At 43.1% G+C, this 19,533-nt stretch overlaps 1 protein-coding gene across 1 annotated transcript in view; it reads right to left on the bottom strand.

Annotated features, from left to right (window-relative positions):
* MPZL1 (myelin protein zero like 1) overlaps positions 1-19,071 on the bottom strand; it is a 145,223-nt gene extending 126,152 nt beyond the window's left edge. Inside the window, exon 1 of the mRNA XM_085621129.1 lies at positions 18,843-19,071. Within this exon, the coding sequence (XP_085477255.1) occupies positions 18,843-18,999 (157 nt within the window). The 5' untranslated portion in view covers positions 19,000-19,071. The remainder of the gene's footprint in view (positions 1-18,842) is intronic.
* Between the last annotated feature and the right edge of the window lie 462 nt (positions 19,072-19,533).

Below are 19,533 nucleotides of genomic sequence, written 5' to 3'. Positions count from 1 at the left end.
GTTATACACTTATATAAGTTTCAAGCTTTCAGTATGCTGCTCTACTTCTAGAAGTAGAGAATAGTCCCTCTTGCAGTATACTAGATTGGCTGTTTTCATTAACTCTTCCATTTCAGGTTGTAATTTTGCACCATCTATTCACAGGACCTGAAATGACATACTTTATCGTGATTGAACGGATTAATTCCTTTTTTCTTCCATACAGGTCGAACCTCGCGTTCCTGATATGTTCGTCTTGTGTGCTGTTAATATCCCAAGGTATATTGGTTTCTTTGTTCTCATTAACCTTTTCCATTTCAGGTTATAATCTCATATCATCTGCTCTCAGGACATGAAATGTCATATTATATCTTGATTGTATTAACCAATTTTTCTCTTTTTACACTGTCCATCTCATGTGCCTGACCTGTTCGTCTTGTATGTTGTTTACATCCTGCAGTCTCTCCTGCCTTACCTCATGGAGTCTGGGTATGTAATCACTCCATGTGGTCTCCCCCCCCCCACATCCTTCCATTGTTTTGACTTTTATGCAAGTATCTTTTTTTCTTCTACTACTACTACTACTCTTTACAGCTCTCACTTGTTCTCCTAGATTCCCTCTTCTTTCTATCATGCATGCTTTTATCATACGTCTTTTTTCAATCCTGCTTTTCTCCCTTTCCTTCTCATCGCTATTTTCTCAAATCGGTCGTTATAATTCTGGACTTCGTACTTATTAAAAAAATTTGTCAAATGGCTGTTAGAGTTCATATTTTTCTGTTTATTACATGCTTTATATGTCATTCATATACTAACCGAAGGTTTTTCACAATGTTTAACTTCGTACTTATTTTGTGTTTTCCATTTGGAAATATATATAGGTTATTAATGGGTCAATTGAATTTTCATTTTACTCGATTCATACATGTTCCTAAAAATTGTCACTTGGAATATCAGAGGCTTAAATTCTCCTATTAAAAGACAACAAGTTCTTTCCCACTTATCTAAAATGGATGTTACAGGAGTCACATCTCACTGAAAGTGAATCATTAAAGCTTAAGAGAAATTGGGTGGGTGAAGTTTTTCTCTCACCGGGAAATGGTAAAAGAAATGGTGTCATAACTGTAGGAGAGTAGGATCTGCTTCTTATGGTTACCCCCACTTTTTGCTGATGTTTCACTGTTTACCGACTTTAGTCTGGCCGGGACCCTGCTATCCAGAGCTCCAGCCTAGCTGCTTCCTCTCTAAATTGATTGCATGTACTTTAGGTACACCACAGATTGGATTCTGGGGTACCCTTATGAATTCCTAGTATATGGTATACTACATACCCAGGGCATAGGTACCCCAGATGCCTCCCAGGGGCTGCAGCATGTATTATGCCACCCCTGGGAGACCATTTAAAATGACACCACAGGTTTGCTACAGCAGCCTGTCTAAGGTGGTGTATGCATCCCTTACTCAGATATAGGTTCCCTATATCTAGCCATATCACTGCACATATAAACCTATCAGTCACCCCTAGGGCAGGCCTCATCAATCCTGAAGGCAGGGTGCTGGGTTTTTATGGGAGAGGGTGCCCATGCATGAGCAGAGCCCCTCTGCAGCCTTTGAACCTTTATTCCGGGGTTGTTTGTGATACAGCCAAACCATACACTATTAAGTGCATAATAACCTCGTGGTAAATGCTAACTTTGGAATGGCTGCATGGAAACATGTCGCGTTTGGTGTCAAACACCTGGGAATCATACCTCCCCACCAGTATCTGGCTGGGGAGGTACGATTCCACCCTACTAGAGGGAGAAACATGACTTTACCGGTACACCCGGTACCAGCTTCACAGACCCTGGCATCACGAAATGGATGCTGCCAGCCACAGACATAAGTCTGCCCTCCTGCTGCTGGACAAAACTCAGGGAGACCTGGAATAAAGGGTTCCTGTCACAGGGATGTGTAACCACCTCCCAGACAGGCTTTAGTGTATTGGGGCTGGGTGGGTGCACTCAAAGAGTGCTTGGATGTCTGCACTGGGGGCACATTTGGTGTCCCTGTGCATAGTCCAGCTCAAACCGGTTGCAGGGGCTACCAGCCCCTGCTCTGGCGCGAAACTGGACAAAGGATATGGGTGTAGCCACTACTCTGTCCTGACCCTCCCATAGTTGGGTCCCCAGAGTTTGTCCCACCCCTTCCTTGGGTATAAAGTAGGAACCCCTGACTACAGGACTTTAGATTTACCTGGATGAAACTCTGCTAAAGAATCCCAGAACTTCTACTATCTACACCACGACGGATTACCGAAGAATCTCCCTTGGAGTAAAGGAGTTACTCCCCTGCAAGGCAGGGACCAAAGACATCTGTCCGGTTTGCATCTATGCAGCTCCTGAAGGACTCCTAAGACTTTGCAACACAGGAGGTGGGTTTCCAAGCTTCCCCGAGGCCGATCCACGCTCTCAGCAACCTTGAGATTCAAAGCCCTCGTGGGGACCATGCAACCCCAACCGCTGGACACAGTGCACATTTGCAGCAGCATATGCTTCTTGGCGATCCCTGAGGCTGTGCTTTGGGCTACTTGCAGTCCCGACCAGATCAGTGATTCCACCGAAGATTACTGGCCTACATTCCTCGAGTGACCCGTGGGCTGGTATTATGTGATTCCTCTCGAGGTCCCTTCGCGATCCCTTGTCCGTCGACTTGTGGGTCCCAGAGAAGAGTACTTTGACTTTCAACTGGCTTACCTGATTGCTCTAGACGTGCCCTGACTCTCCATCGCTTGGAGCATCACAGGACCTTGCTGGTCCACACGAAGCCGTTTTACTCTCACCACGTGGGTTGCCGTTGCCAATGCTTGTTGGTCTCCAATCCGGACACCGACCCCCCCCCCCCCCAGCACACTAGACATCCTTCGTGGGACAGCTCACCTGCAGACTGTGGTCATCATCAATGCCTCCTGGTCTCCGTGGAGTCAAGCTTCACCTCATCGCACCTGAACCACCCGACATCAGTGGGCTTTTGTCTATCGTGCCCCTGGTCACTGGCAAGTGCCCAGACTCTGTCCCCTCTGCTTTCAGGTTCTTCACATCTTCGATCCAGGCCTGGATCACACCGGACACTTTTCCTTTCCATGGCAGCAACTCTCCATTGACGACATCAAAGATTCCCGACACCATTTGACACCTATGCACCCGGCTTCCCTGGGCTAGGTAACATGAGTTCTCCGGTGCTCACGTGGGTGCTGGCCTTCAAACCTTCTAAGTCTGAAAGGGTTTGCTCCAAGTCCTCTCATAAGTATCCTTAAACTCTAAAATTTCAGCCGCGTCTTTCCCATAGGATTGTACAGAGCTTGCGGCTGTGTTCTCACACTGCATGCACCCCCCCCCCCCGTGTGGTTCTCCTTTCATTTAGTTATTCAAGAGGTTATAATCTGGTATACCAAGCTGCTTTACACTCCTTCAAGACTTAGTCTGAAGGCTGCTCTCCATAGCTACCACTAGGATAGCTTTCAATAAAGGTTGTCTTAAACCTAATCATCAATAATGGTTGTTTTGACTGGTGCAAGGTGCCCACTATAACTGGTGGATAGCATATACCAGGCCAACTTCTCACAATACAGACCCTCCAAGATTTCGCGATTTGCAAAAAAATCGCGAAATCGGCAGTTTTGTAAAAATGCCGCGATTTTTACAAAACTGCCCGCGAAATTTCGGAAATGTGGTGAAATGTTTTCCCTGACAGAACTAAACTGTTAAAATGTTGTGAAGTAATACTGTCAGTGCCACAGAATGTGCTGGATTATGCCACATAATTTGTCTTAGTTTTTTGCATAACTTGACGGACTAAGTAAATGTGGAAAAAGTGCCCTCAAGTAATCTGTGGCACTGTAATATCCTGTCAGTGGCGGCAGTCCACCTTTGACAAGATGTAATGCCACGGGTGTGCAGAACAATCTTTGCAAAAGTGGCACAGCTTGCGTTTACTCATGTGGCTGTCAATCACAGTGGACGCTTTCTGCAAGATGTTACTGAATCAGTGCCGAGCTTCAGACATTTCCTTTCATGCTTTGGTATGTATAAACATTTATGGGGGGCTAAATCTTCCATCAACTGTCAGAGTGGATATGCTGGGGCTCTAAGAAGGGGTGGAAAACAACAAAACTTTGTTAACATGTAAATGGTCTTTAAAAAGACCTGTAAAGTACTCAGGTGCCGCTACAATAATACGGACACTTGCCTACAGCAGCTCTAAATCTGTCTGTGTGTGTGCCGGGGAAGATGCCACGGCCCGGGCTGCACACACGACGGTGGGGGGAGGGGAAGTGGGGGGGGGGGGGACTTTGAGCCCTACATGCTTTTTGACCCTGGAAGGTGCGAATAAATGTTGCGTAATATGCCTCCCCTTTTAAAATGTGTCATTGCATTATGTTTCCAGGGCATGACAGTGCTGTGGTGCTCTCTGTGTCTCAATTTCCAACCTGACACATTAGCACAGCCTATGTGTGTGCCAGGCTGCTTCTCGCTCCCCTTGCCCAGAGAGCATAAACATAGAAGCACTGCTGGCACCTGCTGTAGTATGTCCTCAAGTTTCCTGAAAACATGTAAAAGTAGAGTATTAGTTTCCTTGGAAGTACACCTATCTGAAGCATGGTCCCACAAGATTGGGGGGCATCAGTGGCACCCTCAAATCTTCGAATTGACGTTGGTAGGTGATCAGAGGTGTGCAAGTCGAAATGGTACACTCTATGGTTTTTAGTCTACCATGAATGCGTCAAATAGTCTCTTGAGTACTGGGTATGTACAGTGTTTGTGATGTTGAAACTGACCTAACCTCCAAATTCACTACAGCGGTAGTGGCATACACTGGACTGCCAACTGGAATGGGCAGCACTTTATCCATACGGTTCACAGTACGCAAAGAGTCCTTTTTTACTTTCACCTGGGTGTGAACTGAGAAAAATCTGTTAAAGGTTTCACAGCATTAACAGGATCGGAATCAATAGTTAAACGTTTGTGTGAAATACAAGGATTAACTCTCCTCCATCAGGAGGACCCAGATGTCTTTAATCAACTGAGGTTACTTGCTTTAGTACTGGGGCCGGTGACTTCTGATGCTGGTAGAGCCTGCTTATCTTCTAGAAAAACCTGTTTGGTGACACCTAGGCATTCCTTAACATTACTGATCTCATGGTTGAGGGCCCCCAGAGCATTAATTAAAAAAAATTCAAAAGAGGGTGCCTGAGGAAGAGGTGTCCTGTCTCTTGGATCTGGATCAGCGGTGCCCTGATAGGGGTGCATACATGGGCACTAGAACATCCCAGGGAGAAATACAGTACTCTCCCACAGGGTTAGAATTGAAGCTGTGCTTCCGTAGATCTGCAGACACTTTAAATATGCCTATTACAAGTGCAATACTCTGCTAAAACAGTTTCTATCGATTTCAGGCTGAAAATGAATGATTATGAGTAAAATAAAGTGCCGCAAAAATGCCGCTAAATTTCCATATTTGTGCCGCTAAATTTCCATATTTGTGCCGCTAAATTTGCTAATTCATGCCGCAATTTCCTGGGGGGTCTGACAATATGTCACAAAGCATTAAATGCCAAACTCATCTCACAGGAATCAGAGAATGAGGGTAGATGGTTGCTTACCAACCGTTTGATAGGGAAAACTCCCATATCCTTACTTAACATATATGCTCCTACCACTGAGGAGGTCTCCTTTTGGACTCGTATATCCCAGTTTCTCTTACAACATCCCACAGAGAACCTCATTTTTGCAGGCGATTGTGACCAAGTAATGGATGCCTTCCTTGATCGGGATTCCAAGGTCTACTTCACCCCAAACAAATCGCACAAAGCTTTTTTGCGAACCATAGAACAGAGAAATTTGGTCGACGCCTGGAGACTTTGCAACCCGCCCTTGAGAGAATAATCCTTCTTTTCCCCCACATCAGACACAATCCAGAATTTACCATATTTTCCTCTCATGCAATGTTATCCAATCTCTGCTCTCAGCAGATATAGGTCCTATCCTCATCTCTGACCATGCTCCTGTTGTGATTAAACTAGATATCCTCCATCAATCTACGTCCACCAAGAGATGGCGTTTCAACAACTCCTTACTTCTTGATTCCAACTTTAACGCTTCGTTTATCACTTTTTTCTGCAAATTTTTGCAAACCAATCAAACTGACGATCTTCTCTTTCGTACAATCTGGGATGCTTTCAAATCTACCGCCCGAGATTTGATTATTGGGTATTCATCAAACAAACGCAAATCTTTTAAAACAATCCACTTCTTACTAAAATTAAAACATTAGAACATGCCTTTTACACCTCTAAAACAAAGACCAACCTGGCAGATCTTATAAATGCAAAGATAGCTTTTAATAAATCTTCCACTGAAAGCGCCTCTTTATTTTTACTGAAGACGAGCGCGAAATACTATGGCGGCCAAAATAAATCTGACAAATTATTAGCCAATTATTTTAAGATTAAGCAAAACAGGCTTCTCATTGACTCCACTATAGCGGATAATCAAATATCACAACATAAAAACTCTGAAATTCTTCAGGAATTTGTACGTTTCAATGACACTCTTAATACACCAGAAAATACACCTCCGGATACTACTATACTACAATATTTCTCCAATATTCAGAAACGCAATATTCCCCCTTCCAGTCTAGACACTTGGTCCTGACGGATTCACAGTTAAATTTTTCCTACACTTCACCCATTTGCTTATTCCGTACCTACATACTCTCATCTCCTCCTACACCTCTTCCTGCAACTCATCAGGTTCATTTTTAGAGGCTTTGATATGCTTAATACTGAAAAAAGGCAAAGACCCCAGATATTGCAAAAATTATAAACCCATCTCGTTAGTTAAGGTGGATTATAAAATCTTCTCAAAAGCATTAGCTTTATGATTAGAACCACATCTTCCTTTGCTGCTTGGTAAGGAGCAATCAGGCTTTGTTAAGGGACTTAATATCACAGATAACAAGAGATTGTTCTTCAGTATTTTATCTACTATGTCTCACCACTCTGATCCACTAGCTGCAATTGCCCTTGATGCGGAGAAAGTCTTCGATAGAGTCTCATGGCCATTTAGTTTTCATGCCCTTAAACGGTTTGGTTTCGGACCAAAAATGATTTCCTTGATTGCTTTTCTCTATTCAGAACCCAAGGCAGCCATTTCTACCAATGGTCTAGTATCTTCTTACTTCACTCAGGTGTCCGCCAAGGTTGCCCTTTATCCCCTTTTCTTTTCAATTTAGCGTTGGAACCCTTTCTTTCTCAATTATGACAGAATCACTCCATTACGGGTTTTACATCAAATCCCAACATATCAAATTAGCGGCCTATGAAGAGGATATATTGGTCTTCCTTTCTCAACCACAATCCTCACTCCCTGCATTCTTACAGGAGGTTGAGGGTTACGGTTTGGTGTCGGGATATAAATTAAATACGGACAAATGTGAGATTATGCCTTTAACCAATTATACGTTTAAAGAAGACTTTCAGATCTCCAAGTTTACATGGAACTCCAAACATAAAATATCTTGGACTTTGGTTCTCTTCCTCCAACTTAGAGAAATGCATAGATAAATTAAAAATGCTCACTGCAAGATGGCATCCACTTCATCTCTCTTGGTGGGGTCGTTTAGACACCATCAAAATGACGCTCACCCCTATAATCCTATATATAATTCCTAACATACCGTTACCTATACCAACCAAATACTTTCAAAGGATCAACTCTATACTGGCAATATTTTTATGGAATAACAAAAAACCACGGATGGCACTACAAAAACTAACACGAGCAAAATCGGAAGGAGGCGTTCATTTCCCCCATTTTTCCAGTTATCATAAACCATTTCAACTGAAGCACCTATCACATTGGATTTCTGGCCAATCACCCAACAGCCCATAATGGGCGGACCTTGAAGCTTCATTTATAGCTCCTCTCTCATTTCAAGAATATCTTTCCTTTACTCGTAAACGGCAAACAATTACACACCAGTAATCAAACATTCATGCAAATTTACTACAGGCCACTCTTTCTTTGATCCCACACGATCTTGATACTTTTCTCAATTCCACAATCTGCCATAACAAACTTGTATTAATTAAAAATAAACCTATATACTGGAAAGTATGGAGAAATAAAGGCTTGCTTTGGGTACACCAGTTATTTGACCAGGGCAAACCCCTTTAATTTTCACAAGCACAAAACCTGTATCGCTTACCGATTTCCTTCAAGCATAAATTTTTAACCCTACAAACTGCGATATTCAACACATGTGCTCAGCTTTCACATACCCCCCTCTCCATCTTCCCTTCCTTATAACTTTTGGAACAGTTTTCTATGTGTGCATCCTAAGGACTACTATTTATTCTCGCTTAACACAACCTCCTACAAATAGAGATAAATCTAAAAATAAAACTTTCTTGGGAGACTGACTTGGGTGTTGATTGGCCGGTCTCTTTATGGAGCAAGATATGGCTAAAAATAAGGAAATCCCCCAGAGCGGCAAGCACCACCCAAACAATTTTATTTTTATTTACAACAGGCTGCTTTTCACACCCGCACATCTACACAGGATGCATGCTGATACTCCCAGTACATGCTGGACTTTCTCTCATGATTTTGCGGACTTAAAACACATGCTATTTACATGCCCATATGTCTTCAAGTTTGGGAACATGTTTGGTCTCAAATTACCACCATTTTCAACACCACAGTTCCCTTGACCTTTATTAATATTACTTTAGGTAGCTTGTCCCCTGATTGGCAAAACGTGACGACCCATATCGGGGTACATGTACCCCGATACGGGTCTTCGCGTTTTGCACTATTTCGTGGTCTATTGAGGACATATGGTTTTTCATACGTAATTCAGCAATACAATTTGCGTAATGGTTTTAGAAATATTTTGCCACTTTTTATCTAAATTAGTGACTTGGATATACCTGGATATGGGTTATCTAGCTCTGTATTAATTTGAGGTTTTTTAGGACATATGGTAGTCCATTCGGAACTTCACGGGTTGCTTGAGTAACATCGTGTAATATCACTGTCAGACCCCCTGTAAGCTATTTTTCCAATATATTTTAGAGGATTGGTCTATCAACTTCATATATTAATGTACTGATGAATACTGTTGCCCATGTGGAGGCTTAGTATATTTTATTTTGACCTTATAGGATTATAGAGGAATTTCTTGATCTTAACTTCGAATTAGATTTTGCTGAATTGGTAAGTGTAATTTACCAGGTGCATTGTGTTCTCTCTTTTGTTGACGCACAGGTATTTTTCTATGGATGTTCTATTTGATGTTTTTTCTTTGCACTTATGACTATCGAATTTCTTCCTTTTTTGATCACCCTTTGGGACTGAGCATGGTACCTTATATTAAGTTTCACCTAATTTTTGGTTTCTCTCTTTATTTCTACTATATTTCTGTTTTATGATTAGGGTTACACAGTGCACATTTCTGGTTATTTTCTTCCTAATCTCCTTTGGTGTGAGATTATTAGTCTAATGCATTGCTTTAGTGTTACATAATATTCTAGCAGGTTGCTCTTTTCCCCCCTCTCTGTGTACTAACAATGTGGCTCTTCCCACATTTCACAGTTTTAGTTATCTGAGTGCACATATGGGATCAGGGTAGAGTAAAGCCCGTCACACGTATCCCATGTGAGACATTGGAATGGTGTACTACAATTGAGCTATTTCTCTTGTCTCTAGCCCTGATGAAGTCCATGGCTAACAGCTTTTTGGACGAAACACGTGTTGGCTTGGCTTGAAGGCATTTATTTGAAGAAACTGTACTGGAACAAGAGACAAATATCCGAGAAGCACAAATTAAAAGAAGAATAAAAACACAGAACTGATACTTGGACTTTATTTGATGCTTTGGCTTTTGAGCTGTTTGCTCGGTTTACCTTTATTCGAATTATACTAGGTGGGCATTGCCCATAAATTACAACGCAAGGTGGTCGTTGTATGGTTAGCCTTGGAGCAGTGACTCCAAGTAGGATATTTACTCTAATCTAAGATTACCACTTCCCTGCGCAGATTTTCCCTACCACTGTTCGTGTTGTTGGTTATAATCACAGATTAGACACGACTCTTGTTCATCCAATCTCGCTTGCCCCAAAGCGACTACACCTATGGTCTCCTGTCATACAATTTTAAGATAGTAGTGCGAAAAAATCCTTTAGTCCCCAACCTCCACTACAAGAAGTTGCTAAGCCTCCATGACTTCCTTTATTTTGTATTAACATTGCTTAATATTCCTATTTTGTAATATGTACATGATAATATATTGAAATAACATTGTATCTTCGTTTTGTTATATGCTATGTTTAAAATGAACCAGACTTTCTTTGCTTTTAAATATGTATATCTCCCAATGTGTTTTTCTTTTCAATTCCAATTTAACTATGTGTCATCAATATTTTTTACTCTTTTTCCTTCTTTTATTAATTGACTACCTGTACAAAGTATTGTTATCGTTGATTTATTGGTTTTCTTACATAAGATTACTTTTGGAACATATCCTGTGGGACTGCCCGCTGATTCAGGAATTCGAGGACCTGTCCTGGCAGTTCGGGCTTGACTGTTCCCATTGGGCGCAGGGTCAAGATCGATTTGAATATGGCTGGGTCCAAACTGGAATGTCATGGTGAGCAAAACAACAATGGATTTAGGCCCCGATCTCTGTACTGGGGTGAATGTATGACATTGTTCTGCATTCTGTCCATCAATTGTTCTTTTTGCATTTGTCACCCCGAGTGGGACGGGTATGCCCAGACGTGGGTCCCGTGCTCTCCATGCCACTGGAGTCAAGCTATCCTGGATGATGAGGGCTGAAAGCCCGAAACCGGTCCTAGGATGCTTGTATTTGTAATTTATATTTACAGAGCGCGTTATCACCAACAGGTCTCTAAGCGCTTTCAGAGGGCGTACCTATCAAGGTTAGTAGAGGATTGGCAGAAGTTAAATGATGCCCCAAGCTTCTGAGAAGAGAACTGTCTTCAGCTTCTTCCTAAAAGGGAGGAGGTTCGCTTCCTTGCGTAGGCTTACAGGCAGACTATTCCCCAACTGAGGGATAGATGTAGAGAAGGCTCTTCCTCCCACAGAAGACAGGTTGAAACAGGGACAGACTAGAAGGCTGGCCTCTGCTGACCGGAGCACCCTGCTAGGGACATAATTGGCTAGGCGGTCTTTGATATATCTTGGGGCTTGGCCATACATTGATTTATGTACAATGCAGAGACTTTTGAACTTGATTCTCTGTCTGACCAGGAGCCAATGTAGCTCGCGTAGCAAGGGGGTGGCGTGGGCTCATCTCGGCATTCTGTAGATTAGTCTGGCCACGTCTTTCATGACAACCTACAGTCTGGCCAACAGTTGCTGTGGGAGGCCAGTACATATTCTTATTTTGTTTCCAGTCCAGGGAGGACGTGGCCTGGCAGTTCAGGCTGGACTGTTCCCATTGGGCGCAGGGTCAAGACTGATTTGCATATGGCTGGGTCCAAACTGGAATGGCATGGTGAGCAAAAAAACTATGGATTTAGGCCCAGATCTCTGTACTGGGGTGAATTTATGATATTGTTCTGCATTCTGGCCATCAATTATTATATTTGCATCAGGAATTCTGATGTCAGGTGTTTGGGGTGATGTCAGGGTCAAGTCCTAGTGAGTACCCCTTGATGCTAAATGGTTTACTACTGATGGTGGAAGGTGAGGAGGACTGGCCTAAATAGTAGAAAATATGGCTGGCATTGGCAGCTGGAGTTGCAAAATGCAATATCGCAAGGAGGTGGTGTGCAAACGCTCCCCAGAGTGTCAGAGATTGGGGATTAGACCTTGACTGGTGTTTCAGAGGTGGGGATATAATCAGAGTTGTGGCTGCCCCAGGAAATAGGAAACATATGGGGGCGGCTGGAGATAATTCAGGGGTGGGCGCAGTTCAGAAGATGGATCCGGAGCTATGCAAGTACACTACAGTTACTTTATACACCTCTCCATGTCGTATCAGTGTTAAAAGATATTTCGATGCCAGTGATAATTGTTTAAAGAATGTGGTTTAGTGACGTTTTACATTATGCACACAATAGGGTTTCTTTTTTGTCCTGCAATGTATGCGGAGCGCTATCTTAAACAGATTTGCAAAAAAAAAAAATGTCGATCCTTCAACTCAAATCTTTAATTCTTCCCATGTAAATCAACATTCTGTATTTATAGGGGAATTATTAGCAACAGATTGCTAGTAAACATTTATCGGTTAGAATTTGAATAAACAAGGAAACGCAATAAAAGTAGAAATCATGCATTCGTATGGGTTTGAGCAAGGTTAATAAAGTATCTTTTCCTCAAATCAACGTCCAGAACAGGAGCAGTCATCACTTGTGATTTGGAATTATCTATATAGCTTACTCAAGAAACTGCAGTTATATTTCAATAGGATCTTACTAGGAGAGTATTCATCCTCTCTAACAATTTATCCTGCCATGGCACACTGGACAAAGATGCTATTTACAGATGTTGGGTAAAAGCCTTTTAATTGTACCCAAGATATAAACAAATGGTTTCCAAGTAGTTGCTTACATAAATACAACCTCTTTGTAGAACACCACATTTGTACAGAGAAATGGACAATTAACATAAAGGGAACCAAAGGCTCAGAAGCCGAACAGTAGGTGTGAATGAACTGACATTGTCAGAAAGGAACAGCTTGCTCAGTCAGGCACACTTGAGTTAGTGAATGAGAGCAATGGCAGGCAAATTTTAGTGGGAGAAAATCAACCAAAAGCAGGCCTGTAGGTAGCGGCCATATCAAAGAAACGCCAAGGAGACCCACCAGGGTGATAGTGATCAGAAACTATGCACTGATCGAGGGAAATGAGTACCATGCTTAATGAGTCTTATGCACCACTATAGATGTGCATAAAGCGGAAGACTTCCCTATTACCAAAGCTTACTTATTTACTGAGATGTATAAAATGCTTTCATCCAAAGTGCATATCACTAAGGGACGGTCTTGTGCACGTGCTACAGGAGACTATGGTGAAGTAGTTCCCATATAGGCATCTCCCACCTGCCTCCGCTTTAGAATTATAACACACCTTGAATTTCGCTATCAAAACATTTGCCATTACAGGTAAACCTTGATTCAAATCCAAAACAGGCATTCCCCGAGGGAAAACCAACCTTACAAATGACCAAAGTTTATAACATTTACTGTGCTCCGTTTGAGAAAATAATTACTCTGGCCTTTTGTTTCACGGAAAAAATTAATATGACAAATGAATTCTTAAAAATCCGTGTTAGCCATTGCGTACATAGGAAATAATGCAAGAAAGAAACAGGTTCAGAAAGTACATAAAGAGGACTATGGCCAAGTCTTTTGGTCTAATACCAGCTGTCTAAGAGGACAATTAAAAGCATACATCTGTTATATTGTTTAACTGCGCTTTCTTGCAAACTAGGTTTTGTATCTAGAACAGGTCCTCAAGATAGTGTACAACAGCTGGGTAACTTTTAGACCTGAAAGTCTAAGGAACTTGCTTTTGTTGCAACAAAAAAATGGTCTACAGATTTCCACATGGTGCCCAGTGGCATTTTATGACCATATGGAAGCACTGGCTTGATCTATGCAGATACCTTAGCTATATTATTTCCAACATTTACCTTGGCTACTTGCAAGAGCATATTCACACTCCTAGCTGGTGGATTCCTATTAATCAGTCAGCTCGGTACATGTATGAACTCCTGAACCAAAACACTAAATGTGCGTGCCGGGCAAAGGGAGCAACGTGATCAGCCATAGGAGTTGTGTCTGCACAAGGCGACCAGGAATTTGCAGCAAATTAATTCCATATCATCCTAATTCTGGGACAAAGTCTCCTCACTATGAGTCATGAAGGACTTGTGCAATGTGACTGCCAGGCTGCTGCCAATGTCAGAGGGCGGCCGAGGCAGCAGCTGTACTGAGATTCTGCTTTCAGTTAAAAGGCTAGAAACTCGTGGAGCAAATCAAAAGTTAATTCACTTCCTCCTAAACGCATTAAGCACGGACATAGCATCACAAATGAGCTCAAAAGTGCGCAGGGTTCTGTTAAGTATTCAGGGGATGATTCGATTAACAAACGCGGATTTAAAAGTCTGAAATCCATTCTGGTCAGGGTAGACGGCTGACATTTTAGAGGTTCATACAAATTCTTAGGAGTATTTATGGAAATATATTGCAATCGTGAATTGTTGTAAATATACCTGCAGCACTAGTCACACTTCCGTTTGGCAGCATGCAATCTGAATAAACACATCAATCTAAACCTTGCTCTAAAACTTCAGCAGTAAGGCCTGATTTTGGTGGAGAAATCTATTCCTCAAACAGCCCATGAAATAAGAGGCTGTCTTTTACACACAATTTGCACACTTATGTCCGACTTTTTAGGCAAAATGTGTAGACAAGCCAAGAGTAAATAAACGATTGTGAAGGTGTGCGATTACACACAGAGTTATGTATATTCTCCATCACAATATCAAATGAAATCTACTCCTTCCCTGGAAACAGCCATGTTACCACCCAAACCTTCTAGAATCTTCAGGAGCAAACCATCTCTGAACGTGTGAATCAGAACAATTACACCCACATTTAGAAAGGTTTGCGCCAAGATTCAATTGGGCATTCAGTTTATATTTCTGCATAAAACCTATAGGTCTTCTGGTAGAAAAGGTGTTTTAAACCGTGTCTTTCTGATTTACGGCACACTAGGAGTTGGAATAAAGGACAGTGAGAGAAGGAGGAAGTAAGTGGAGATGGAATTGACTAAGGCAGGAAAAAAAAAAAAAAAAAGATTGCTTGAATTGTTTTAAGACGAGGGTTCCTGGTAGATTGTATTTCACAAAATCAAAGGATCACCAATCCATCAAGTTATTGAGTCATGAATGGTTATTTAACAGGAAGGACGCAGTCTCAACATCTTGGGCAACATAAATCTTCAGTCCTTTGCCATTTTCCAGTTGGTGCTCCCATCACTTGCAGAGACTGCTTAAAACGATCGGGTCAGCGTTGAGACAGTCACTTCTGCATCTATTACTACTCAGCACCAGAATCAGGACACAGAATGATTACCCAAGGGACTCTCTGGACAGTAAGCAGCAGTGCTAAGTCATGCAGTTAAAAGGTGGCTCTCAAGAGCTGAGCACCAGACAAAAACGCCACCAATCCATTAGCTCCTCCTGTTCAAGGAGGAACTTTTCCAGAGCAGTAATCGACACAAGGTACAAAGTTAGAATGTTCCAAAACAGAGCAGAGGTCCAAGGAATTTTAACAGACTGGAAGTGCTAAAGAATGGCAATGCACCCAAAAAATCTCCTACAATCTGACTGCCTAACAACTGTCACCATCAATGAGAATGTCGACTGTAAGCAAATTTTCTGCAAAATGCCTAAAAACAAGAAACTCCTAGATTGACACAAAGATGCATTTGTGGATACGCACATTACCATCTCCTACATAGAATCAACACACTGTTCAGTGTATTTAGGCTGTGAGATTTGCTTAAGTATCATTGTGAGGATGGAACTAGAGAATCAGCGAGAACTTAATTATTGAAAATGAGACCACCAAAACCTATAACAAGCATTGGCAATGCCAATGGATCTGGTTTATGAATGAACTAGCAAGCTAGACCTAAGGCCAGAGAAAACCACAATAAATTATCTAATATAAACATTACAATGGCATGTGTGTGCCCCTGAAAGTTCAGGCTAGGTCAGCTGGATAAATAAACAAAATAATCACAGCTGTGTGGACAACAAGCACTTTTTTTTGGAAGCACAACTTCTGCCCAATAAAAACCATGTACTCCTGGCTTCCAACATGTGGGTGGAGCCAAAGACCCTCTCCTAGAGATTCTCACATAATTGTATGGCGACAGCTGCACTCTCACGCCGGACCATAAACAGGAAGAATGTGGTAATCAATAGCAGTGAAAACAAGTAAAATGTGTGAAGAAAAGCCTCCCTTGCCACAGTGTGATATATAGAAGCAAGATGAACTCCTTAAATGCACTATCAGTAGGGAGTGGCCTCATTTGCCTGGGGCAAATTGGTTGATACGTCCCACTTTCAAAAGAAAACCCTTTGATTTGTTAGAAGGACTTTCACCCACTGTGTTTTAGTTGAGTGGCATACTTCACCATCGAGTCTTCGCCATAGATGCTGGATATCTGGGCAGGCTCTACCTCTTCCCCCCCCCAAGGGAGCTCTTTGTGGGTACTTTTTTTTTTTTTATCCAGGTGCTAGGGCATCTAACTTTTAAAATTGTCTTGAGGTACCCACAATCGCAAGTACCACCCGTATATTCCCAGGGCCGCCTGACCAGGTCAAAAACAGGGTGTTGGTGTACCACTCAAAAAGTGGCCACTCCCTTACTGATTATACAGAACATACATAGTGGAAGTAGAGTGAATCCACTTTCACACTTCTACCTCCCTCTCTGATTTAAGCTAACAGCGAGCCTAGCCACAAAGTGGAAATGTTCCACAATCATGAGCCATCAAGTTTAAACAGCAGATGTGCTAATAAGTGAAAGCACTGCACAATTAATCACAAACAATTTCTGCCATATGATAGCCGAATCGCTGCCAACAACAGCGAGGGTGGTGGCTGTACAGGGCAGTGATGTGTAGCCAGCAAATAAGGAAGAACAAAAAAAAAAAAATATAATAATAATTATAATACACACAGGCATTTCACTTGGGCACCATTCTACATTGTGGAACAAAACGGGGGCTGAGGACATTGAAAGAGTGAATTTGGGGAAGGGTGGGGGAGGAAAGAGTTGAAAAATGTTTATGGTAAGAAGGGTCCAAATAGAGGATAACAGAAGAAAGTCTGTACAAAGAGGGCAAATCGTTATTGATAAAGCACCACAGCCTAGTCTAGCCTCTAGTAATACTCTTCCTACAGCCTGCAACTGCATCCTACATTGTCCAAGCAAATTGTAAGCAGCGATCAGGCTGCGTCCTGTCCACAATTATATGTAAAATGAAGTACCACAAAACAGATTTTTTTTTTACCCACGTCAGTCGCTCCAATGGCAATTCATGTACAATGCTTGAGCCTGGTCATTCACAATTGATAGCTCCTAGCCTCCTGGGAGTCTCTCTCATCATAACTTAAAGGAAACCGTTTAAAAACGGAGTACTTCCACATCTGCCTCCCTAATTGCTCTACTCCAATTCAACCCTGCATCAATGCTGCTACCGTGCTGGACTGTTAATCTGTTGTCAACAGCGCTAACAATCTAGGTTTCACTTTTGACAAGAAACTTATTTAGCAAACTCACACAGCCCTTTCAAGAATTCTCAAAATCCTGCTCATCCAGAATCACTTCCAAACTAGCCTGTCCAGCTGACGTCAGATCCAGGTCCCCACCACAACTATGGATTTCCAGATATTCCTCGTCATCGTCCTGATGTGCTACTGAATGCTCTCTTTACACCAATATATTCTTAGAGCTCTGTTAATCTGTGCAAGCTTCTCCGTACGGGGTGTTGTTTTTCTGGCCACTTTTTTTAAATCTTAAATTCTCCTCCTTTTGTTCAGCACTGCAAATCGTCAAGCGTTTCACACCCGGTTGGACCGGGTTTGCGCTATAGAAAACTACAAATAAATTACCCATTTAATCTGCTACTGTTACGCCCCGCCTCTGACCAGACCCCGGCTCTGTCTTTTCTCTTTTCATGAGCTACGACCAGCCTCTTCCCGATATGCACAGTTCTGTGGCCCCTTTCAATGTCATGCCCAACCTCCACTTACTCTCTACCTATTCAACGTATGGTCTATTCTCCTCTGAAGCAGAATCAGAGCAGACCATTGAAATAACTATCACTAACGACGCTGGTCAATCAAGAAAGTACTTGCTTAAAATCAGTATCATAAAACGCATACTCCTCTTGGGCACAGTACTTGTCTCTGTTCAATCGGACTGCATCACCACACTACGATTCTAACCAAGTGACTGCCAGAACCTACTCTATAGCATACACGCCCTGTCTTCTTGACAAAAGTACTCCTCGCCCGAAGAGCCCAAGCAATTCCAGGACCCATGTCTGCCCAATTCACCCCTCTCTCCCCACTATACTCCCAGCAAACCCCCTCTCCCCACTATACTCCCAGCAAACCCCCTCTCCCCACTATACTCCCAGCAAACACTCCCCCAAATATCCTCCCAGCAAACACTCCCCCAAATATCCTCCCAGCAACCCCCCCCCAAATATCCTCCCAGCAACCCCCCCCCCCTCCCCTATATACTCCCAGCAACCCCGATCAGCCCAATATAGCGCCAAAAACTCCTCTCCAATTCACCCCCAGCAACACCTCTGCCCAATACACTGCCGTCCCCTCTCTGTCCAATTAACTCCCAACACCCCACTGCCCTATATATACACTACCATCCGCCCTAACGTTCAGTTCACAGTTTACAATACAGGCTAGCCCCATTGGTACGTTTATTCTCTGCACATGTATTGTCGACGCCTCCGGTCTATCTGCCCTGGTCAATCTCTTCCTCCTTCTCTTTCAATCTCGGTTTCTTCTCACTCATTATTACTTCCTGCTCTTCTTTCCCCTCTAACTTACCCCACACCCTTCAAGTCCTGCAGGCTGTCCCTCGCCCTTCCCTATCCCTCGTTTCCTCCTTCACCTCCCTTCCCATCCAGTATCTCTTTCACCCTCCCCTCTCGCGCCCCACCGCTTCGGACCAGTGCTCGGGCACAGACGTCACTGGCCCACGTAGAACGCAGCCCCCGCGAGCCCAGGAGAATAAAGAACACTCACCGAACCCCAGCGCGAGGCACACGATTCCCAAGAACCTCCAGCGAGGCACGAGCACGACACCAACTGCCATCCTCTCCTCTCGACCCGCTCGCCAGTCCCCTACTAACGCCAGACTCCCGTGCCGAACGACGGCGTCCCGCCCTCCGCCTCCTCTCATTGATGGGAGCGAACAACATATGCTCCGCGCGGGGATTGGACAGACTCGCAGTCAATCGTGTTCACTCAGGGGTGTTTTTCTTCCATGTCTATCACTCCTTTCTTCTCATTGGCTCGGAAGGTTGGTTCCGACTCCGATGGGATACAGCGGCGTTCTCCTCTGCACAGGAGACAGATGAAGGTGTTTAAAACACTTTGCGCATGCGCAGCCTATAGTTTCCGGCCATGGTTGCTGTAGGTAAATCAGGATGTGATGTGAGAAAGAGTGATTGCACAAGAAGGGAAGTGGAATAGGTTTGATTGTTGTCCGGCATTGATGTGATGGGAATCATCTGGGGGCGCTGTGACTCCTTCATCCGCTAAAAGTGATTTGTATTTTTATCTCCCTTTTACTTTAATTTCTTCATCCCTCCTGCTTCTCTATCACTAGGTTCCCTTTTCCTGCCCCTAAAATACAGCCACTGATTTAATCCCATCACGGGATCTTGCTCTCTTTCTGTTCCTTACTGTCCTCTTTTTATTCCCCCCAATGCAT

The sequence above is a fragment of the Triturus cristatus genome, chromosome 8 (assembly GCF_964204655.1).
Source record: "Triturus cristatus chromosome 8, aTriCri1.1, whole genome shotgun sequence".
NCBI classification, from domain to species: domain Eukaryota; kingdom Metazoa; phylum Chordata; class Amphibia; order Caudata; family Salamandridae; genus Triturus; species Triturus cristatus.
Note: the sequence above shows the minus strand (reverse complement) of the source record. Positions and strands in the feature narration are given on the sequence as shown.